The sequence below is a fragment of the Vespula vulgaris genome, chromosome 6, assembly GCF_905475345.1.
Source record: "Vespula vulgaris chromosome 6, iyVesVulg1.1, whole genome shotgun sequence".
Lineage (NCBI taxonomy): Eukaryota > Metazoa > Arthropoda > Insecta > Hymenoptera > Vespidae > Vespula > Vespula vulgaris.
Window position 1 is genome coordinate 7,381,370 of NC_066591.1, and position 24,754 is coordinate 7,406,123.

Genomic DNA, 24,754 nt, shown 5'->3' on the forward strand with positions numbered 1-24,754 from the left:
GCGAATATTCTACTTCTTTTTATATCTATACTATGTTTAATGTTATGGATAAAGGAGCAAACATTTATTATCTGTAGAATCGTCTATCAAAGCAATCCAACTTCAAAATATCGACAATTACCTCAGCACAAATTTGCATGGGTTTACTTAATATTATATCCAGGATGCTTAGTATTCCGAACGTAAACGACGTTTGCATATTCTTGCTAGAATCTACTTCAAGGAGAATCAAGGAATGACTCATATCAATACTTACTCAGGCAGATAAGAAGATACACGAAATTATAACAAAAAGTATTCCTCCGAAATTAAAAATCAACAAGGATCTAATTACTTCCAAAAAATTTCGTATAAAAGAATCTCTAAATGTACATATGTTACTGGGCAAAGTATAATATATATGTTAATATATATGTTAGTATATATTTTATAGACCAAATGATTAATAATGTCCAGTCATTATGAATAATAATTAAGAATGACCACGGAACCTGATAAATATTAATTAATTTATTAAATTGACCAGACATTATAAACACAACTACATTCCCTTTAGGCAATTCGATTTAAAACAAGAAAAAAGAAAAAAAATGTATTTTTCCATCAAGTATTATTAATTCTTGTGAATTATTTCAATGTATTTTAAGTACAACATTTTCATATTATACGGGTCATATTACGGTCATAATTTCATATTAATAAAAAAATATATTTCTAAATAACATGTATCTAATATGCTGAATCATTTTACTATTAATAATGCTTGTATTAATCACTTACAATTAATCCATACCGTACTATAACAAATTTCACTGTTAGGTTTGCATTTTTTTAGATAGTTTTCTGTAATAAACTTATTACAGTAACCGATTTTATTTTATATCAATTTTTTATTGAATTTTAGAAAGTTCTCGGGATCACTTTAGAAAACTAAATAGGTGGTATGGAAAGTGGCTATCACGTTTTCTCCTCGCTCCTCAATGTTCTTAGCACTATATCTAGACTACACAACTCAAGTCGAGATTCTTCTTTCTTTTCTTTCTCAAGGTGATATTGAGAAGATCCTTATAAGAAAATATTAGAAAATTCCTTACAAATGAAAAAAGAAAAAAAACAAGAAATATTAAAATGTCCGAGAAGATTAACTATAGTACTTGCAGCATGAATTTGCAATTCAATACTAAATGCAATGCGCACTCATGACGCAAATCGGATCACAGTCGGATTATTACTCCTCCCTTCTTCTCTCCTCCCCTCTCCCAATCCCAACAGCTTCTAATGCTGCCAAAAAGGAATCATTATTATCACTTTACCCAATGATAGCAATATTCATATTGATCCATGATAAATTATGACAAACTACATGAAATTTATTACTCTACCCGATTTTGTTTGTCATTATTCATAACGACTGGGCATTATAAATAATACCTGTATTAATCATTCAGACCATTATATATATTAAATATATTACATTATATATATTAAACTAAATGACAAATAAACTCTGATTTTATTTCTATTGAAAACAAAAGAATATATATACAAACACATACATATTAAACAAAGGGATATTCAATTAATCGTTACATTAATACTCATCTTTCATCTTTCGATTTACGCGATTTACGAATTCCATCATCAAAAGACGAACACTATCCGTTCCAAAAAATATTTCATTTAGTAAAATGTGAATAAAAACGTGGATTATTCTTTTTAGATCGGCTGTTAATTGCGACAAAGAAAAGACTTCATTTCTTGAAGACAATGGAAGACATTTCTAGAAGACAAACTTGAAGAATCGGACGTAAATATATAAGAGTGAATTTAAACGAATCCAAAGATTCATGAGTCGACATTAGTGATGCCCAGAGAGACGAAGAACGTCTTTTGCTTTTAACCAGAAAAGAAAAGAAGAAAACACGATCAATTTTTAAGCGGAAGAAATCAAGAGTCTCGTGAGTTTCCTCTATCGAGATAATTGATTCGAAGATCTTAAAGATTTTTCTTGATTCAAATAATCGATTCGATAAAATGATACAAACGATGCCAGCTACGATGCAAACGCTACGATATTAAATTTCGACTCCTCGAAACTGTACGACTGATGAATAAGAAAGAAAACAACAAACATATAAAGGTTGTGATATTAGGGGATGGTAAATGCTTGGACGATCGATCGATCGAATGAATCCGACTTCTTCGAGAATAAAACGAAAGAAAAGAAAGTCCGACTATCTCAAGCTCTTTTTCTCTTCCATTCGTTTCTCTCTCTCTCTCTCTCTCTCTCTCTCTTTCTTCCTTTTTCGTCTTCTCGTTTTATCTGTTTCTTTCGATTCTCGATATAACGTCTTTCTCTTTTCTTTTCTCAGCTATCCACGGTATGAGACAATCGCGAATCCGTGAACAATCGCACGGATCAATCAGTTTACTACTGAACTGTAGTGTTTTCTTATCCCTCCTCTTTCTCTTTCTCTCTCTCTCTCTCTCTTTCTTTCTATCTTTCTCTACTTTTCTATTTTTTGCCCTTCTTAACATTCCTATTACCCTATATACTTATGTTATTTCAACTTTACTTATATATGTACATACTTTCAGCATCCTGTCCAAATCAGATATCTCCATTTGAAAGAAGAAAAGAAAGATCCCTCTCTGTTAAGAAGAGGTAAAATGTCTTTTCTAAAAGAGCTCTGGTAGAGCCAGGGTCACGACCTATGCCCCACCGGAAATCTTCTTCTTCCGATCGGACGTAGAAAGCAGGATCACATATCTCAGCTATATACGATTTCAAACTAGATCCTACTGGAGGATCGAGGGATAGAGATAATGCAAGATATCGTGAGCGATATACAGGAAGCTAAGGGAGAAAGGCCGAGTTCTGAGTTTCTTTCGAAGGGCTTATGATAATTAACGGGCGGTAGTTTCGTTTCGATAAGAACCAGAGGAACGCCTTTTCCGTTCATTGACCCTTCTACGATTTTTTTGTTTTCTTCAATCGAATATAAATTTTTGTTGGTACTAATGCTATAATATATGATCTAACGAAAATATACAATACATAAATTATATATAATATATATGTAATATTATTATAAAGAAATAAATTAAAATATAAAGAATAACACTAGAAATATTTAAAAAAATGTTAATAATTTTAAAAGAATATCAAATTTATTTACAATTTAAAAACTATACTTTTTTCTTAAATTTGTTTATTATATTATATTGGGATCTTAATTTTTTATATTTTTCACATTGAATAAAAATTTTCTACACACACACCAACGATCAAAGCAGCATTAACTCACATTTAAACTACCATGTCTAAATAAAACAACCAGGTTTCGTAAATTTTTTATCTAAAATCGATGTGCAAATAAAGTTGATAGCAAAGCGATTCAAGCTAAAACGCTACGTTAATTAGTCTGAGGAAAAAAACTAATGATCTTCCGACACGATAAATCTTTTACTTTATATGCAAATTTCCCTTTATTTTCTTCAGTGTTTATATGAATTATTATATTGCAACGAATACTTTACTACTATATCGAGTCACAACTGATTCTTTGAATTTGCAAATACATAACAGAATAAATAAAATAATAACGATGTTTTTCAACTAATAATTTCTATAATTTTTTTTACAGATTACACGATACTTCTTTCCTTTCTCTATATTAACACAAATATTAATATTTTAAGCTTGTCGCATAAAACTCATCGAATCCTTTTATTTGTAGAAACTTGACGTTCACAGAAAACACGTCTGACTAATTAGAGATCCGGCACAAAAGAGTAGAAATAAATTAGAACGCGCGAGACAGCGAGAGAATTAGATTCCGAGAAATCTCGGAAGGTAAAACTGGTCAACAAGAGAAGAGGAAACGAACAAAGTAAAAAAAAAAAATGACGAAAAAGGAAAGAGGTTCTAGCCAATGGCCGTCGATCTGCTGACCATGTTTAACAAATACATTCGACATGAAAAGATGGCAATTTTTTGTTATAACAAGTATAGTCGTTCGTGTTTTCGAAACAAGAAATGACCTCTTGTTATTTAAATGAAAATCCTAGTGAAAACTGGAAAATATTCGTGAATTAAAGACTTTTTAGAATATTTTGAAGCTAAAACGAAATGAAAAAGAATCCATTAAACAGTCAGCAGTTGTTGTTATAAAAGATTTTTTACGGCGACTTAATGTCCACACCTAATTCTTGTAATGCAACATTTGTCAACCCTTTTTCCCTGTTACTTTTACAAAATATATTAAAATGTCTTAAATTCAAGAATAATTTTTAGTTTCCACTAAAATTTTAGTCAGATAGCTAAAGATAATTACTTTTCTCCCATAACGAGTATACTCGTCATTATACAAAAAAAAATTGTCGTTTCTTCTAACAAGTATAATTACACATTTTGCACATTTATCAGTATACTGACAAGTATACACATCAAATACAGTTAATAAGTTAAGTTTTGTCGATAATATCAATGAATTTAATCAATAAAATTATTGACATTTCAAAAAATCAACTACCGTTTCTTTACAATTTAATTCGATTTTACAACAACTGTATATATTCTGTATTTGACTAGTATATTCGTCATCTACTAATTTTTGCTACATAACGTAGATACACATTTTTAAAATAGACCTACATAGTTAACAGGTTAATACGCAGCCACGGCTTTCGAAGTGGTCCATTAGTCACAGCTCGCCGGAGTTCCCAGCTAAATTTTCGTCTACTATGCTTTTCGTGGAACGGTCTCTAGCGAAAAGTTTGACCAGCCACGACCAGCCTGTACTGCTCTTTCCACAGAGAAAGAGTGAACAAGAGAGAGAGAGAGAGAGAAAGTCGTTCGTTAGTCCCAACACGGACTTTGAAATACCGTGCTCTCGTGTTTTCTCTCATACCACATATCGCCCGGCTGCTTCCAACTTATTTTGGCGAGAAAGAAGAAGAGAAAGAGAACAAGTCATTGCTCATGCACCAACGTAAAAATAATCCTTAGATGTTCCCAATTCTTTGTTCATTTTTTATTTTCCATCGGATCAGCACTTTTAGACTTTTGCAAAATCATTTGCCAATTTTTTATCCAACGAGTTACGAAAATATATTTTCAACAGACTCTCATCACGAACAGAATCTAATATACAATTTGGAGAATCATTTTGAAAACATTATTAAATAGTAAATATCGTACATTACTTGTACATAAATAGTAAATATCGTACGTCGCTTAAAACGATTGTTTATTCTTAAGAATAAGACTTAAGTATCGTTAATGACTACTATAAATATATTCTTTTTAAATGATATCGTAGCTAATAAATAAACTAACAAATTTTGCGATAATAAAAATAAACAGATTGATGATAAATAATTAATTTATCGTAAATTCTTATAGTCAATATTATAACATAATAAAAGTATATGGAATATGCGTGAACGTAGGAAACGTGCCGACAAGTAGTCCGTGATCCAAAAGGAATAGTCGAAAAAGAAAGAGAATATTCGTTCTCCGGTGCTAGAAAAGCAGATAGAAAGAATCTACGTGAAGCACGTGCGACGAGGGAAATCGGATCGAATAGTTTCCCATGCGAATCGAAAGCTTCGGTCGTGCTCTGGCAGCTACTGCTAAAGGGGATGACGCTCGACGTTACTTTATAAATGGAAAATGTTACGACATTGCATCAAGAGTAGATACGCCTACGAACGCGTGAAACAGAAGTGCGATGAGCTGGAAACGAGAAGATGGAGAGACGATGTCGTACTTTTACCAAATACGAATTTTTCTTTTTTGTCTTTTTCTATTTGTCTGTCGATATTTCTTTATATCTCACTTTCTCTCTCGCTTTCTCTTTCTATTTCTATCTATTTATCTATCTATCTCTCCATCTTATTTTCTATGTCTTAGTCGATTAAAAAGTAATTAATATCAACGAATCGTCTTCAATGGATAACGACGTTGGTTCTTTCCGCCGTCGTTACGAAAGGACCGTACGTTTAAATGAAGAATGGCCTTTTTTATGTCAGCTCGGCTCGTTTTACAAACGGGGTTGAGAGTTGAGAGAGTAGACTGTAACGTAACGTTCCGCACATACATAGAATGGAAAATGTTCTGGTATCGTGAGTATACAGGTAAACCACCAACGTATATCAGGGGAAAAAATAGAGAAAGAAAAAGAAAAAGAGAGAAAAAGAGAGAGAAAGAGAGAGAGAGAGAGAGAGACGACATCGTATGCCCGGAAGCCCGGAGCTACGCGAAGTTTCCGGTTATCTCGAATCACCGATCGTTACCGCGTATCTCGCATTGGACGTTGAAACCCATTTTTTCTCCTCTCTTTCTCTCTTTCTCTCTCTCTCTCTTTCTTTTACTAGTAAAGCCCACGGCTATATAGACGAGAATGATATCCCAAGGGATCGTCTTTCCTTTTCTCTCTTACGGAACGTCGTGTGGCTCGTCCGTCTTGACTCTCTTTCTCTGTCTCTCTCTCTCTCTCTCTCTTCTCTCTCTCCTCTCTCTTTCTCTCACTCCTTTTCTCTCCCTTCCTCTTCACAAACTCGCATGCTCTCACGATTACACTTGTATTTTGTTTCGAACGGAGACGATCGTGGCATCGCACATTTTATACTTTATGAAGTACGAAACGTCACATCTAATCCCAATGCGTGAACCAACGCGAGATAAAATCGATCGTTCATATAGAAATATAGCGATATTTAAAATAAGAATTCCCTCGGGGAATCTTTGTTTATAAGCTATTTGCAAACGAACCAGTCATATTTATATAAATTTTATTAATTCATTATCATTTACGAATTGATTTAATGAATTAAGTGTTTATGGAAATGGGATATCGTGATATGAAGTTTATAATATTGTGAGTATTTTGATAAAACTAAATGCTCTGATAAACCATCTATCTCAGTCTCTCTCTCTCTCTCGTTCTTTCTCTCTTTCTTCCCCACTTATATTCGAACATCATCGATATCTCGCCAAGCAAAAGTCTATTTATATCGTCGACACCCCAACGAGGAAATTCGGCTACTCGACTCGGTTTTAACGTCTTTCACGCTCGAGATTCGCGTGCCTATTAACGATAACTCTCTTCATTTTTCTCTTCTCGACTGAATTTAGGGCTCCACGGCAACGACCGACCTATTGCGTGCGAAATACGAGCTCGTAATTACGATTCCCGTATAACTGTCAAGAAGTTTCGCGTTATTCTCACGATCCATACAAAACGATAACACTTTTGAGATAAGCTAGACTAGATCTCTTATCCCCAGTTTGCCAACATGAAGAAGGTTGAAAGAAAAAAAAAAAAAAGAAGAAAATGAAAAAGAAGAAAAAAGGAAGAAAGAAAGAAAGAAAGAAGAAAAGAAAGACACGAAAAACTTGAAGGACTGTTTAATTTTTAATTTCTGAACCGCTACTGGCAATTATTCAACGTGTACGTCATATATCTATTGTGAATCCGTAGAGACACTGGTCGATTACCGGGTCCGAGGTGGAGCCGTTATGTCAATTTGCATAATGCATCGATTAAATAAACGGGTTGCGGTCCTGTCCGATGTCGTCGAGTACGCGCTCGAGTCGTGGCTGCCGTGCACGCGGACGTACCGCAAAACAATTATTGACAGCCGAATTCTCCATGCCATTCGCGTTTTAGGCCGTGTCAAAATTAATAAGCGCTGTGTCTTCTTTTCCTCTTGATGTTGATAACGCATGTATACAATTTGGAACATCCTGTATATTACGTTAGATCATTATTATGAGCATAATTGATTCGATGACTCTCGAGCACGTACACGTTAGTTATCTTGATACTCGAAATTCATATTACTTTATATATATTTATTATTTTTTTTTTGTTATATTTGTTAATTAGTTTCATTCATTTATTACTGCATATCTTTTTTTTTCTTTTTTATAAGTTCGACGAATAAATTCTTTAACTAAGTATTTAAATAATATATACAGAGTGTCTCAAAATCTCCAAAAATCTACAGAGAAAGAAATCATAGATTGTGATGTCGGGAGATGTACCCGGGTGGACCAATAAATTGCATCTCCACGACCTGTTTGAAAATTTCTCATATAGGGATTTGCGGACGCTCAAGGCCCAATGCAGCAATACGCCATCTTGTTGAAAAATGATGTGTAAACGCAATTCTTCTAGTTGTGGATAGATAAAGTGCTACAGTATATCCAGGTAGATATTGGAAATCACTGTTGATTCAGCGAAAATTATGTTTACAATACGTAGGTAACAGATATAGACGATTTAAAAACAAGAATCGCAGCTGCTATTGTATGAATTAATGTGAACATGCTGCAGCCTATACAACAACATTTGAATATTGACTGAATATTTTTCGAATCATTAATGATGCACGTATATCGAATGTTTGTTACGTTGTTACTTTTATAAAAAAATTTTCGGAAAATACAAATTCTAAAAATTCTTATATAATAATCCTATTATATGTGTCGTCATAAATTTCATTAAAAAATAAAATTTTATGGATAATTTTCGGACACTCTGTATATATAATAACATTGCATATTACCCCCGGATGCAATTAACGATGACTGACGTTCAGGAACGTTGCTTTTCACATCATCAACCGATTAAACTCATTAAATTAACCAACCAAATTTTAGTATAATCCGAAAGAAAGAATGACAGAGAAAGAGAGAAAAAAAGAGAAAGAGAGAGAAGAACTTGCTCCTATCCAATTAGTTTTATATCTAATATTTTTGTCGCTATATGATAAGAATCTATAATTTTGAAATGAAATCGACATTTCATTTGTCCTTATTTCGTTATTATTCATATAAAATAATTCTAAAAGTGTTTTAACGAACGTACAAGCGTATTTTATTCATGAAAATGAAGAAACCCGTTTTAATGAATATAATTTCAACTATTTCTATGATCTACGTCATCAATTCTACAATTTCCTGCATTAATCTAAAAGTAGTATTACAAAACATTAACTTTTGTAACGAATTTTACCGAAGCAATCATTCGAATCCAACATGTGGTTACAATTGTAAAGCAAATGTTTATATATCGGTTTCTTAACAGTAAACTAAACGTGTCTAAAATAATCTAAATAGTTTCTAAGCTAAAGGCTATCGCCGGTGGTCCATCTCTCGGTAGGCCATGGTCGATCTTAAAAGATCAACTAAAAATGTACCAACTATAAAAACTAGTATACCTCTCTTATTTGACAAAGAAAGGTGACTATTATATTATCAATAATCATTTGCATAAAAATAGAATTATCTCTGCATCCATATCTCATATAGTAACAAAGTTAAATAAGTAGACATGGATATAGAAGCGATTGATAATCCTATCGATATTAATATCCTGTATATTCACAAGCGAAATACCATATATCCAGTCGTGTAAACTGCTCATCTAATGTAAATATCAATAAATGGTTAGCGGATATTCCTTTATCAAATTCGTACAAGATCCTTTTTGTTAACGATAATCAAACGTTAAAGGTCGCACGAGATAAACAACCGAAGTCGTCACTGATATTCGTAGAAGATCAAACAATAGAATCTTTATAGAAACAAAGTTTCAATAAATATACTATTTAATAGCTGCGTAGTAATCAAGTCAAAATTTAATATTAATATATTATTACATTATACGAATCTAAAGGAAAAAAATGTTAATTATCACACATATCAATTTAAAAAAGACGAAAACTATAATGTAGTTCTTGGAGATATTCATTCAAAAATTAAAATCAAAACATTATCAATGAAAAATTAACATGAATGACATTAAAACTCAATTAGTACTGTTAAACTATAAAATTCGGTTAATAAGTATTATAGTTCAATACGATACAGAAAAAAATTTTTCATATTTTATGATCGAATTCGAATCATAAGAAAATAACAAATAAATCTACAATTCGCCTATTAAACACGATTATTTCTTTTCCACCCATATCAAAAAGAGGTATTTTTCAATACACTAAATTTCGGTCTTCTGACTGTACTAAAAATTAATGTAATAATCACTATTAATGTAATATCGGTAAAATAAAAATTGATGTAATATCGGTCTTCTGGCTATACTAAAAATTAATGTAATAATCGCTATCTCGAATATCTGTAAAATTAAAAAATTAAATTCGTTCTATTTATCGAAAACTCGGAATTTTTTATAAACATTCATAACGAACAAATAAATTTACCGAAATAACACAATGCGAGATTTCCCTGTAAAACTCACGTTGAATAAAAATCACAATGGATCATAAACTAATTCTCGCAGATTGGAATGCCAGCTAAAGATATACACGAAATTAAAGTTTTTCTCATTATGAACGATATATTTTATCAGCTCAACTACTATCGTAACAGTTTATAATCCGTCGAGATATAAAATAAGTAAATAACAATAGACGGATTTTTTTCTTCTTTTTTTAATCCCACATTTTTAATAAGCGGTTTTAAAGCGAAGAATTTTGTTCGATTTTAAAACGAAAAATTGGTAAAACTTACAGATATCGAAGACAGATTTCTCGTACAGACGATACACTAATTCTTCCTCGATGTTATCTCCACAGGCGACTAAATACGACTGACTCCAAGATAACGAAAAGATGCCCGACCTTTATGACTTTGTTCTATAGGCAGAAATAACAATAAACATTCGGTCGCTAAATCTTGTCTGTGTCTACGCTCCGATCACTCTCCTATTATAATAGAATATAAACAAAGCCCAAGACCAAAACAAAGACCACTTCTAACTACGACATACTACGTATTTTTTCTTTACAATAATAATACAAATCAATACACTGAAATTTAATGAAAAATAAAATATCATATTATATCTTTAAAATTATAATATCACATTATAATATATCTTTAAAAACATCTTAATCAAATAGAAACTTTGATTATGATTTTTATAAAATTATTTATAACGCTGCCTCAGAAGTTATTTCATTAAATATTCTAAACGATTCTATAGATCCATATTCTAGTTATATAGTACAAACAAAAAGAAATAAAAAAGAAAGCTTAGAAACAACTGGCAGATGCAAAAAAAAACTCCATATAACAAAAAGCTATTTAACGTAACAGAGAACATACAAGTAACACTGCAAGAATTTAATAAATTATATCTTTCAGAATTTCTACAACACATTAATTTGTCTTTGGCGAGCGATGCTGACTATTCATTTTGAAAGACGGCAAAAAGATTGAAAAATTCAAAAGCTTCTGGATCAAGGATTAGAAAAATAGATGATGAGCGAACTAAAACCGGCGACGAAAAAGCAACTGCGTTAGCAAAACACTTATTTAAAGTTTTTCGTCCCTATTCAGCAAAAGACACTTCAAACTCAGTAGCTACACTTAAAAAAATAAAAAGAATCATATCGAACTTAGAATGAAAGAGAACACCAGACATTGACATCTGATCATTAGAAAAATTATAAAAGAATTTCTAATGCTATAATCATATTCTCTACAGTATGGCGATTATATTCATTTTAATAAATGAAAAATAAAGCAAATAATAATGTTATCAAAAAATGTTACCCTAATCGACTTCATATAGATCAATTTCAGTGCTATCAATCATGTCAAAAATAAAACAAGAAAATAATACTCAGCAGACTGAAAATAATTATCTCGTTAAAAAAGCTCATATCCGACTACCAATTTGAATTTTGTAAAAAACATTCTTCATACGATCCAAAAAGTGCATAAAATTGTCTATACCATCATTATTTGTTTTGAAAAAAAAATTATACTGTTCAGCCATATCTCTAAATATTGGGAAAACTTTTAACAAAGTCTCGCGCTTTGAAACAGCAAACAATTTTCCAGCTCCATATTACTATCTCATTAAATCTTACTTACCAAATAGAAAATTTGCAGTCGAAGTTTAAGACAATTACTCCAATCAATATTCAATAAATTCTGATATTCCACAAAGACGTATACTTTATAACTTGTACATTGCTGATATAACCATTTCACAAAATACTTCTTTTTTAACTTTTATCGATGACACATTTATTTTTACACTATTATTTCGCGCGATGAGGCCAACGCTAATTCTTAACTTCTGCATTTACTTTACAAATCCAGTTCTTAAAGTGGAAAGTAAAAATGAACAGAAAAGAAATAGAACATATTAAAAAAACAAGAAGCAGATGAACTATCTAACAGAAAGAAATTAAATATTCTACAATTACTCCAAGGAGACTGAGCAAGAATCTGAGTCTCATTGATCTGATTAAGTAGGGCATTCAATGCTTTAAGAATAAATGTTAAATTAACCCTAAGGCATGAATTACTGCATACAAGCTAATATTTCAAATAGTTACACGAATTTACCGAATCTTTTCATGAACAAATTCTACATGAATTTTAAGAAAATGAAAGAAAAAGAAACAGAAAAAAGACTAACGTAAGAAGAAAACTTGATCGCGTAAATTTACGCGAATCGTAAGTTAACATAGAAAAAAATGATATATTGGATTAACGATACATTGCATTTGCTTGTTCTTCGACACTATCCCATCCTTGAAAAAGCAGAGACAAAATATAACATGAAAAGCACGATTTTTGTCTTTGCCAACGATAAATGAGCGAGCTTCTGTTAATCCGAGCTCGTTCTATTTTACACGTGTTTTTAGATAAACGCTTTCTGTCTCTCTCTCTCTCTCTCTCTCTCTCTCTCTCTCTCTCTCTCTCTCTTTGCCTGTCTCTCTCCCTTTTTTGTCTTTTGGAAGTACGCACGCTTTTCTCCATTTCCTTTTTTTTTATTTCGCATCGAAAAGCAACGAGCGACGCGTAAAAACGCTGCCAAGAGACGTATCACATCGCGAAAAAGCGCTGGAAAACGTTAAACCGTGACAACGATCGATAATATTTCGAGATTAAATCGTTTATCGTTACGATATTTATCATATAGTTGTGTCTTTTGTTTTAAAAAGAACCATTAAAGAAATCAGAATATTATAGGTAAGATTAGAAATAAAAATTTTATATATATATGTGTATATATCTATGTATATATATATACACACAAACATATATATAATATATATAATATAATATATATATATATGTATATATATATGTGAATTGCGAGAAGCACGATTAGCTGAGTTAATTAACACGATTTATGCGAACTCGCACAATGTCCTAGAAATGCGTTGGGATTGTTGGTTGAATTATTTCGAAACTAATCATGTTGGAAAATCCACAAAATTGAATGTCAGCGATGAAAAACGACAGTACGTTTTAATCCATTTGGATGTCATCCTTGCGAAAATATTGTTCACTGATTTTTCTCCATATAAAGAAGATCTGTCTAATGAGATTAAAAGCTTTCGATGATTATTTCTCTGAAATTTCATTGCTTCGTTATCTTCAAAAACATCTTATTTAGCTTTTAACATCAAATTTAAAAAACGTCGAACTTAAAGTGTCGAGAATACATAAAAAGATTTAACATAAAAAATTTCGTTAGAGAGAAAGTAAAGAGTACGACAAAAGTTCTATCGAAAGTTAAAATAATCATAAAAAAGTTTGAAGTCGTCCGTTGAAAGCCGTCGATATATCGAGAACTTAATAACAACGTAAATACGTATGTACGTATATACCTACCTATACCTAGACGTACGTATTATTAATTCTCCTAAGTACGTTTCTAAGCGAATGAGGATAGAATCCTTGTATGTAGTTTAAGGGACTTACTAGGTTCGTCGACATCGCCGAGGACAACTTCCGCTACGGCAAACCGAGCGAAAACGCTCATCAGCAAAAGCATTCTCCTGAACATCCTGCGTCGCTATAACTGGATAGACGAATCTATCTCTATCTCTATCAATCCCTCCGTCTTCCGTTCTCGTTCAAATATCGGCCTCTTTAACGTTCCACGAACGTATAACTTCTCCGAAGTACCTGCTAAGTCGAGTTTCAATGAGTCAGGTCTTCCGATAATCCGAAATTCAGATCCTTCCTCTTCCTACTTCCTTATCACTTAAACTAACGCACACACGTAAAACACATAATAGACACGTACCAATTCGAAGCTTTATTCAATTTGAGATAAGTTCACGTAACTAACGTTGATTAACTGTCGAAGATCTCGATAAGATTTTTCTTCTTCATTCATGGAACGAAGACAGGAATACAACTATCTTTCTCTCTCTCTTTCTCACGATGATGTCGTCGTCCTCCCTTTTCTTCTCTTCCTCACTCGAGCGATCGTTCATTTTCACCAAGAGACGCCAGCAGCCCGTCTATTTATGCTTCGACGTATCGTCGTTGCCGCGACATTAATGGACTTACTCGATCGAACGATCCTACCCCTTATATAGTATATCCATACACGCTCGAACGACCGACGACCCTTTATATACATCGGTAAACTTATCATACGCACCAACGAGTTCCCGTCATCGTCGAGCGATAATGACGTAATGGGCCGACTTACGAGCGACCTGTAAAAATCGAAAACCAATGGATACTCCTGCAACACCTCGACTGCCAACGAGACAACGTCATATCGATGCTCTCTCTATACTCATATATCTTCGTATATACGTTTTATCGCGACATCGATGCCACCCCACGCACGTTCGTACGAAGATACCTTATTACACTTCTCGATACCTCTTCACGTTCCTTCGATCTTTCTTTTTTTATCTCATAATTATTATAATTTTCCTTTCGTCCTTCCAAATCGTTCCAATCTTTCGATCACTTTCGTTCGATCTTGATTATAGAAAGAAATCGTTTAGATTATTCATAGAGTTAAACATACACACTTGCGATACTTAATTTGCGATACACAACGCGATGAGATCGACGAAATTTTAATCGTTCGTTCTTTCATACACACTAATAATATTCTTCATTTTCAAAGAAATGAATATTATTCGGAAGAAGAGTTTATAAATAAAGCAAATATTTTCTATTTTCGTTCGATGAGTTAATTATTCGTTCGTTTCTCCTTCACGTAAATACGTAAAAATTGACTTTTCTATTTGTAAAATTGTGCACTTTGTACGAAATATTTGATAATATGTTTACCGGATAATAAAAATGAAACCTGAGTGAAGAAAGAGATTCGAAAAGCGTTAGACCCCTACGCAAGACGGAAGGCGCGCTCACTGCTGCGTTGCGGCAGGCCTACTGACAGGGGCCACGAAGCTTTCGGCTCAGCTCGGCATGATTCGTGCGACTCCGTCGCCCTCCGACGGTCGCTCAAAGTATTCGTCCGATCACTTTTCCTCTACCTCGGCCGGCCATCGAGACCCACACAAATACAAACGCACAGTCACGTAAACATACCACCCAGCCGTGGCCACCTTCTTCGACCCGGACGAACAAACTAAACTCTCTTCTTGGCCATCTTACGAAACGATCGGTTACCCAAATAAACGTTAAAAAAAAGTCACCTTTCGTTCTTCTTCTACCAGTCTCACGAACAGACAACATAGACTTTTTCAATCTATCTTCAATACCTAATTCTTCAGAAAGCTATGTTCAAATATAAAGTACACAAAAACAAATTGCTTTCTAAGAATATAATCATTACTTTTATTTCCAGAAATGTATTCTCTATTGTTACATTTAATAAACTATATACATAGTAGAAATTTGTATGTTTTTAAACAAGAAAGGATCTTCATGTATTTTGATTATTTATTAAATAAATTATCATCAATAAATTGATAAGGAAAGAAGATTATGACAATTAAGAACGATTATTATCATGTATGGTGATAATTATGAATACCATCGTAATCTCCTGCATAGCGATAATTTCGAATTTAATACAACGTTAACTATAAGAGTGTAAGAGTATTATTAATCACAAATGACGGTATAATTTCGTGCATAATGCATCAGGAAGCGGTAATGGGTGATAGCTTTACGTATATTCCACACGTCGGTTGTAGCATTAGGACATCCTGCATATTCAAAGGATACGATGGTGTTAGTGTTTTCTCACAAACGTCAATTAAATAATTGTTAAGAATTTTGATGAGGCCTATCTTTGTTTGAATATATGCAAAACGTAAACCTATAAAAAGATATTATACATATATACATATTTATATATATATATCAAATAAAATTCAATGTAATTTTCTCTTACCAATACAATTCCTAGGACCATCTCCAAATGGTAGAAAATGCATAGGATGTCTCAATTTCATAACTTCGTCCATAAATCTGTCAGGATCGAAAACTTCGGGATCGGGATAAATGTCTGGATCATGTTGGATTCCGTAAATCGGTATGAAAAGTTTTGTATCTTTCGATATCATAACGTTAGTATCTCTAAACGTGTAATCCGTTAATGAGCCTCTAACAAGATACATCACCGGTGGATATTTTCGTAGAGTTTCTGTGTTAAATAATTATGATATATTACACAGGATGTTAAAAAAAAAAACATTCAGTATTTGTAGTGCACAAAATACACTATACTGAATAAAAAAGTCTTAGCAAATACAGGTCGAAAGGTCAAACGTTTCTAAGATATTCATAATTCTTCTAAGTTATTTATCTGCGAAGAATACACTTTGCTTCTCAAATATCGCCATAAAAAGGGCTGAAATCGGGAGATCGAGAGAGCTATTTAACCGATACGTATATTTTTTACCATCACGTACAATCCTCCTCCGTCTGAAATAATTCTAATTCGCGAAAATATTGATGATAATTTTGAAACAACGCATGAAAGAAATCTCTTCCATTAGGAAACTTTTTCGTGTAAAGATATCAAATTACTGACAACTAATTAATTGCTTATGTAATTTTAGAAATTGAAGAAGGATATTCAGAACATGTAACAATATATATATAAAATTTCTCGTAATATATATAAAAATATATATAAAAATTCGTAAAAAAATGTATATAATAACTCATATTAATGATATTCATGACGATGATATCATATTGATGGCAAATTATCATTAATTAATAATGACTCGTTCTTTACTGGAATAAAGTTAATTTTAATAAAAATGAAAAAATCTCCTTTTTTCTTCTTATCATTTTACACGAATGTATGTACCTTGAAAAACGGCATGCAAATATTTCATTTTCTTTAAAGAATCATAAGTAATCTTTTCATCAGTCGATTTGAGGACTTTTTTTATCTCTTCTCGAACTTTTGTTTGAATTGTATGATTTTTTGCCAATTCGTACATCATATTGCTTAGTGTAGTCGAAGATGTCTCGAATCCAGCAGCAAAGAATACAAAAGCTTGTGCGGTAATAAGACCATCAGTCAGTTCTATAAATAATAATAAAATATTTAAATATTTTTCCATATTTACGAATAGATGTATTCGAGTTTCAATAAAATACAAAATATATGTATCAACAAAATAATAAATATTTCAAAAAATTCTGGAAAATCTTACCAAAATCATTGAGTTTCTCCTGATCCTTCAGATCTATCAAAATATCGATAAAGTCATGTCTACGGATATTGTTTCTTTTTCTATAATGTATCATATCCATCGTAATTTTTATAAAAAATTCTTCGACATCTTTATCAACAAATAATCGACCAATAATATTGTAAAGCCATGGCGTTTTTCGAACTAATTCTTTGAAATAAGTTTTAAGATCATTTCGGAAGATCTTTCTTCCCATTCGACGAAATTCATTTGAGTCGTCGTTGATGGAGTTGATATCAAGACCGAAAGCACAAGAACCAATAACATCAGTAGTGTATCTAGCAGTAAGATCCCGGCACTCTACTATCTCGTTTTTCTCTACAATCTGCATCAAATATCTCTCGAAATGTTCGGAACATTCGAGTAACAAGTGAAACATGTTCTTCAACTTGCCAGATGTAAAGACAGGTGACAGCTTTGTTCTTAACGGTCGCCATTTAGACGCTTTGATTCTGAAGAGACTCTCTGTTAGAGGATCGTGCTAAAAAAAGATACAAAAATCGCATTTTATTCCTGTACTTTGTTCAAATCAAATAACTTTCAAATTATGGGCGTATAAATATATAAATGACAATACAAATGCCAATCTGAAACGTTTTCTATTTTATATTTTCAGCATTTTGTATTTATGTATATGAACGTTGCAGTTTACAAACAAAATACATATTTATCATAAAATTACAATCAAAATTTTCCATTGTTATATTAACATATTATTAATGTAGTAATATATCATCTCTTTTATACACAAAAACAAAAATTTAAGAAGTTGTACATAAAAGGATTTAATTCCATTCTATAACTTAAGTTCCATACACACTATAGCTATTGTTAATATAATTAAATTTATTATTATTACTGTCATATCTTTATCGTAATTTCTTTTTTCTAATTTTTGAGATACAATAATTGTCAAATGAGTAAAAGGAATGCAACATTTTAGCGTTTATTGCTGAATATTTAAGCGAACAAAATGCAAAATTTATAGATTGATTTCACCTTTTCATTAGAAAACATCGGTCGTTCAGGAAACACAGAAAAGTCCGTAATAAGCACGTCTTGGATGAGATCAGGATCACGTAGAATTAATGATGGTACATCCTTTTCAAATATACCAACCATTCGTTCATCCTTATATTTATCGTACATATCCTTGAGAAAAATAGATAAAGATATTTTAGTTCGTATCACATCTTTTACAGTACCAAAAATTAATATCGGTTTTGGTCCTTTTACACCTCGAATTTTCCAATAATCAAATGTTCGTGTAAGATAGTAATACAATAATAACAAACTCGCGAATATAAAACATATTATTTCTGCCATAGTAAAAGTCATGGTATTTTCGTTTATACTAATAAATTAAAAAAAAAACCGAATGAATAAAAAAACTTATTTATTCAATATAATTTATTATTAAATCGATGTAATTTAAACCATTCGTAAATTAATTCTATAAATTTCTGACAGTAGCCAGAGAAATACTGATTGTTTTTTCACTTCGAGAATTATTTTATAATAATCTTATCGTAATGACTCAATTAAGAAAGTTCTTTCTTATATCTTATAAACATATTTAGTTTGAATTGAAATAACAAAAAATATGTATTTAAGATAAGAAAATAAAAGTATTTATTTAAGATAAGACATTTAAATAAAAAAGGAAAGATTTTTGTGTTATCTTATAATTCAGATTACGGAAAGAAAAGATTTAATAATTATTCAGTAAGTAATGATCAAATTAAAAATACTATATCTTTATATTATATCAAAACTTTCGAAATTTAAATAAATGCCTGAAACATATTGGATTCTGTAAATCGGTATGTAAATTTTTGTAGTTTTCAAAATCGTAACATTAGTAGTTAGTACCGCGTATTAGTCTAACATATCTCTAATGACCTACATCACGGATCCGAATATTTCCGTAAAGTTTCTATGTTAAATAATTTTAAATTAATTTATACATGCTATTCTTCTTTCTAACATTTTTGACCTCTTTGAATTTTCTATAGAATTCACTTAATCATCATTCACAATTACAAAATAATACAGATAATTTTTATTTTCTCTTCTTGTTTCTGTCTATAAAATATCAAATCCGTAATAACATTATTTATACGACTTCGAATAAAATATATCTAATGTTTCATATATATATTAAACATTGGAATGCGTATAAATATATTCATTTATAATATGTATAATAATATGATTAGATAGAAGAAAAATCGAAAAAGAAAAAGAAATAGTCTATTAGATACATCGTTAAAACGCGAATTGAGTTCTACTCGATCACAGATATTAAGTGCAACATGCAAATCCGCTTTTCGACATTGATTTTCTCTAATTGCCCCTTGCTCGTGACTCGTCATGGATAACATCGCAACGAATCGTTACGATAGATTGTCTCCATGTTTCGTCAACTTAATTAAAAACCATTCTATCAGAAGAATTAAAAAAATATATTATTTCTTAAAGTCCTAACTTTATTATTTTCCTTGCTCATAATTAACCAAAAAAGAGATATTTATAAGTCGAAGAAAAATAATCACAAATTATCTTATAACCGTTTTTTTATCTTATCCCCGATTTAAACCTTCGACCTTAAATATACTGTTCACCCTAATCACCAACGACTCGTTGATAGCCAAAACCAAATACTTAAACTCTCATATATTCCCTTGAATCTAACGGTCACCTATAATTGGTCGTCAGTGGTCAGCATATAGCCTTAGTTTTAACAATAGCTTCACGCGTAAACGTTAAAAATAGAAAATATTTATTCTAATATAACGTGTAAACTAAAAAAGATATATATAAACTGTCGAACCATACAAATAAAACCAAAATATATCTTACAAAATAGACAAATACGTGTTGCACACGCTCAACAAGAATATTTGTTATTGAAAGTTGTATCTCAGGATTACGTCCCCGTTGCATTATTCTAATAAATTTCAATAAATTGATAAATATACTGCAATCAATATATATTAGAAATATTTTATGTTTACCTGATAATTAGCTGGATATATTAAATAATCGAACGATATTATGGCCTCAATATTTATATCTAAATTAAAAAAATATATATCAGAGTGGAAACAGCGTTTTACTCTTCATCGATAATATTACATCCTGTTTGTATTTTACATTTTACTAAAAAGGTTTCTTACTGATCGACCAAGTAAAATTATCAACGAAATATATTCTCGTAAATAATTAGAAATAATAATTATCTAACACAACGATTATCAGAAATTTAATGAAACGTTATAAATTGTAATTGTTTGATTGAATAGTAGATAAAAAATATAGATTTAAAGAAAAGAATCGGCAAAAGAATTTCATGACCAAAATAAAAAAAAAATTTAAGCGAGTGAGCGAAAATAAAAAAGTTGCATGTATCACGGTATGGACTGAGGATGAACTCCAACCCATTTTCCTCGAGAATTGTTCGTTGTGAATGAGAGAGACAACGTCGTCCTTCATTAGCCTGTACCGGAAATGGAGTTTTTCCTGCTTTCCGGTCCGTCAATAAGACGCGTTCGAGTCGAGCTTCTCTAGCAACGTGAAAAAACGTGCAAAGCGAATGAATAGCATTTCCGACGGGACCTGGAAACGGGCTAACAAAAATGTCACAGTCATTCTTCTGCCTTAATTATCCGTCACGGAAACGGCCACGTCCGTGCGGAACCGCGACGCCGCAGAACCGCAGCCGTTAGAAAGCCTCGAGAAAGTCTCGTATTCTTTCATGATTCGTCGCTCTCGATTCTTGCTTAAATGTTAATTATTTTCACCCTCTCAACTCATTTTCATACATTGATTATAATTATTTATTTAACGATCTTCGAAATTACATCGAAATGCTAGCTAAAAAAAAAAAGAAAAGTAGACCGAAAGAGTTAATTAACATTCGAGTCCAATTAATTACTGTAGATATGTATTTTACATAATACATGCATGTAAGTATACGCATATCACGGAATGAATTTCGCTCTTCTGTTATCGAATATATAATGAAATTGAAAAGAAGTCAAATTTGTGTAATTCTGTATTCAAGTTACATAGAGGTGTTAGTATCAGAGGAAATTCGTGGGATTATTAATAAAGAAGAATGTTATAATATTATCGCGAGAAACATTACAGTAACATTCAAAAATAATAACTGCTATTTATTGGGTTAGTATTTTTAAACATTTGATCAATATTTTAAAGAAATGGTTAATGTTTCCAATAAAATATCAGTACGTAACATAAATGACGCAATCCTGATTCAAATCTGACATTTAATTATTTATACTGACCAAAATATTCATATATATTAACCATTTATTTTACAAAATACTTGCTATTAATTGATAAAAATACTAACGAAATAAATAGAAGTGAGAAACAATAAGAAATTGTATCAATAAAAAGTCATAAATATATCCAATGTTATGATATTAACATCTTCATAATCCAAAACAATATTGAAATTGTATTCACCAGATGGAAAATAATCAGGAAATTCATCCATTTGTACAGCATAACAATTGAGAGACATTTTCATCTGAAATATACAAAAAATCATAAATAATAAATTAATATTGATTAATAATAGTTCATGGTTAATCATTTCAATTCATTAACAAACATATTAAAAATCGCCGGCTCATAAAATTCAAAATAAGAAGAAATTGGTTTACCGGTTGCATTGGACATGCTGCGGACATGTTCATTGCCTTAATAATCGGACCCATAATCATAGTATCGTTTATCATTTGGCATGTATTCATTTCTATATCAACACCAGTTGGATCAGTAGGCTCACCATTAATCATTCCATATAAAACAGAATGTAACTAAAATACATTAAACAATAGCATGCATTAAAAAATGTAAGTAAATGGAAAAGATTGTTATTATATACATTCAAATATACAATATAAATATCATTAACAAAGATTTTGCAGATCCACAATTATCCTATATAAATTATATAACAACTTTTTTACTGAAATTCAATAAATTTGAATACTTTTAACATTCTTACTATTGCATCTTCTGGTATTTCCTCCACAAAATCACAATCGATAGTTAGCATGGGTATCATATCGCTGTTCTCGCAAGGATCTATATTACAAGTTCCAATGTAATCTTCATTTACTTTTACGTCAATATTATCGATCATAATCTGTAAATCGTTCTGCAAACAAAAGAAATTATTTTTTGCTTTTTCTTTATTCTTCGAAGAATAAACAAATTCTCATTTGAATTTTTAATAAATATAGAATAATTATATAAAATATGTATAAATATTTTTATCCTTTTTTTCTCAGTTTTATGTTTATTATTTTATATACTTTTCTACATTCGCTTATAAATTTTTTCTCGAATATTTTCATAAATCTATTAAAACGAGACAAAAAATTTACCTGTGCTAATACCGATCGAAATGCACACAATCCAATCAATAAAAGTAACATTTGCCTGTCCATTATTACACTTGTCACAACTATTTCCTAGCAACTACTGACATTCATACTACCACAATTCATTATATAATCAGATATTTTATTAAAAAGGAAAAAGGACTTGACACGAAACGTTGATTCACGTTAACGCGATAGAATCTTGCTCATTGTTGTCACCGGTTGATTATTATTAATAATGTTCTTACTTATATACGTAACAAATCACGATATTGACACTTCCATATAAAACTCTATAGTTTGCAGTTATTAATTTATAAAGATCGTTATTAAAATAAAACCACTAAGATCGAACAACGAAATTAATTGTTCTTGAAATAATAAAGAACATTTGTAAAAATGAATGAAAGAAAAATAAAAAAACCGTATATAATTAATCCAATATCGTCGAAAAAATAAATTTTATATAACACACGTTGCGTGATATCTCGTAAGTATATAAAGAAAAAAGAGAATATGAATTTACGACATGTTAATACGTGATTTTTCAAGTATAACGAACACTTGTTAATGTTATCAAAGAAGGAAATAAAATCAACTTCGGTCCGTCCTAAACTAATACAACTTATAACTTTGTAATTCCTTTTAATAACCAACTAATGAATATAAGTTATGTATAATGAAATAATAAAGAATATTTCTTCGAGTGCTACGAACACTTCTTTTTAATGTTATTAAAAAAATAAATTCGATCAAATTAAAATCATCTTAATCAATTTGTAAATTCCATTTTAATAATTAAATAATCCATATGATTGAAATAATAAAATAACAATAAATACTCCTTCCTCTTCTAATATTAAGTACAAATACTTTTTCTTGATATTATTAAAGATAAAACATAGAGTCAAATCATATCCGTTCTAATCACTTTTTAACATTTTTAACATTATTTAACATTATTAACGAATAATAAAATAATAACAAACATCTGCTTCTTCGAGTATCGCAAACAATTTGTCTTTAATGTTATTAAAATAAAAAAAAAAATACAATAAAATAAAATAAAATTCTTTTTAAAGTACTATAAAGCTTAATCACTTTCTAACTTCCTTTGAATAATAAACGTAACGTTTACTTTCTTTTCTTTTCTTTTCTTTCCCAATAAATGAGAGAGCGAAGTTCGAAATGTAAGCAATCGTTGATTTTTTTGTGAAGGTAAGTAAAAAGAACGTTTGATCAGCCCAAACTAACGAAACCGGCCGGTTTCCCGGCAGCCTTTCGCATTTAATCCTGGATCCTTCCTTGTTATCACGCTCACTGTCGTGGCGTGCCGCTGTATCGCGAAGAACGCTCGAACCGCACCGAATACCCCATCGACTGTTAACATTGGCATTCGCCCAGTGCGCTCACAAAGAGGCGCATAACGTGACCTGTTTTCATTACCCTCGACTATCCGGCTTTCGCCGCTTACAAAAGCTCGCACGAGCGAGCCGGGAACGAGCGACGTAACTAGGAGTGCACCAAGTTAGTATTGTAACTTCGAAAGAGGGAGAGAAAGGTAAGAGAGAGAAAGAGAGAGAGAGAGAGAGAGAGAGAGAGAGAGAGAGAGAGAAATAAAGAGCTAAGTTAAGATAATGTTATGAAAAGACGACATTGGAGTTTGTTATAACTACAGCCATCCCGTTCGATATCCCAGTGTGTTCTTTTACAGCTAATAGAAACGTCGAAGAAAGGGATCAACTTGGTATTAGATACTTGCAAAAGTTCATCGGATTGCAAATAAGTAGAAATTACTGCAAACTGATAGTTTTCTTTTTGTACGGAATTTTGTAGATTTA

The 24,754-nt window shown here is 31.2% G+C and overlaps 3 protein-coding genes across 5 annotated transcripts in view; all 3 read right to left on the minus strand.

The window, feature by feature from the left end:
• The window catches only part of LOC127064634 (hemicentin-2-like), a 28,423-nt gene extending 13,232 nt beyond the window's left edge, over positions 1 to 15,191 (minus strand). The window contains exons 1-2 of one of the 3 annotated variants that reach the window (XM_050995970.1): positions 14,091 to 15,191; positions 13,763 to 13,969 (exon numbers count right to left, since the gene is read on the minus strand). In XM_050995970.1, coding sequence (XP_050851927.1) covers positions 13,763 to 13,847 — 85 coding nt within the window. In that variant the 5' untranslated portion in view covers positions 13,848 to 13,969; positions 14,091 to 15,191. Of the gene's footprint in view, positions 1 to 10,543; positions 10,790 to 13,762; positions 13,973 to 14,090 lie in introns of those variants that run through there. The other 2 variants (XM_050995971.1, XM_050995973.1) reach the window with 2 other exon arrangements.
• Positions 15,192 to 15,862: 671 nt separating this feature from the next.
• LOC127064795 (probable cytochrome P450 6a13) lies at positions 15,863 to 23,583 on the minus strand (the record flags this gene model as incomplete). The annotated part of the gene is made up of 6 exons (XM_050996351.1): positions 15,863 to 16,100; positions 16,176 to 16,427; positions 17,103 to 17,324; positions 17,455 to 17,974; positions 18,493 to 18,787; positions 23,567 to 23,583. Coding segments are annotated over 6 exons (1,485 nt in total), but the record flags the coding sequence as incomplete, so codon positions are not given.
• On the minus strand, positions 21,397 to 23,018 carry LOC127064650 (uncharacterized). The gene is made up of 4 exons (XM_050996015.1): positions 22,917 to 23,018; positions 22,535 to 22,687; positions 22,188 to 22,343; positions 21,397 to 22,051 (listed from the first exon to the last, which is right to left on the minus strand). Exons 1-4 carry the CDS (start codon positions 22,977 to 22,979, stop codon positions 21,908 to 21,910), a joined length of 516 nt encoding a protein of 171 aa, XP_050851972.1. The 5' UTR covers positions 22,980 to 23,018; the 3' UTR covers positions 21,397 to 21,907.
• Positions 23,584 to 24,754: the final 1,171 nt, after the last annotated feature.

Excerpts from the sequence above, each read along its gene's own strand:
- LOC127064650 (XM_050996015.1), bottom strand. The coding sequence starts at position 22,979 with ATGGACAGGCAAATGTTACTTTTATTGATTGGATTGTGTGCATTTCGA. Across the intron at positions 22,344-22,534 it reads AAATACCAGAAGATGCAATA|TTACATTCTGTTTTATATGG; the intron begins GTAAGAATGTTA and ends AATGTATTTTAG. Across the intron at positions 22,052-22,187 it reads CAGCATGTCCAATGCAACCG|ATGAAAATGTCTCTCAATTG; the intron begins GTAAACCAATTT and ends TGTATATTTCAG.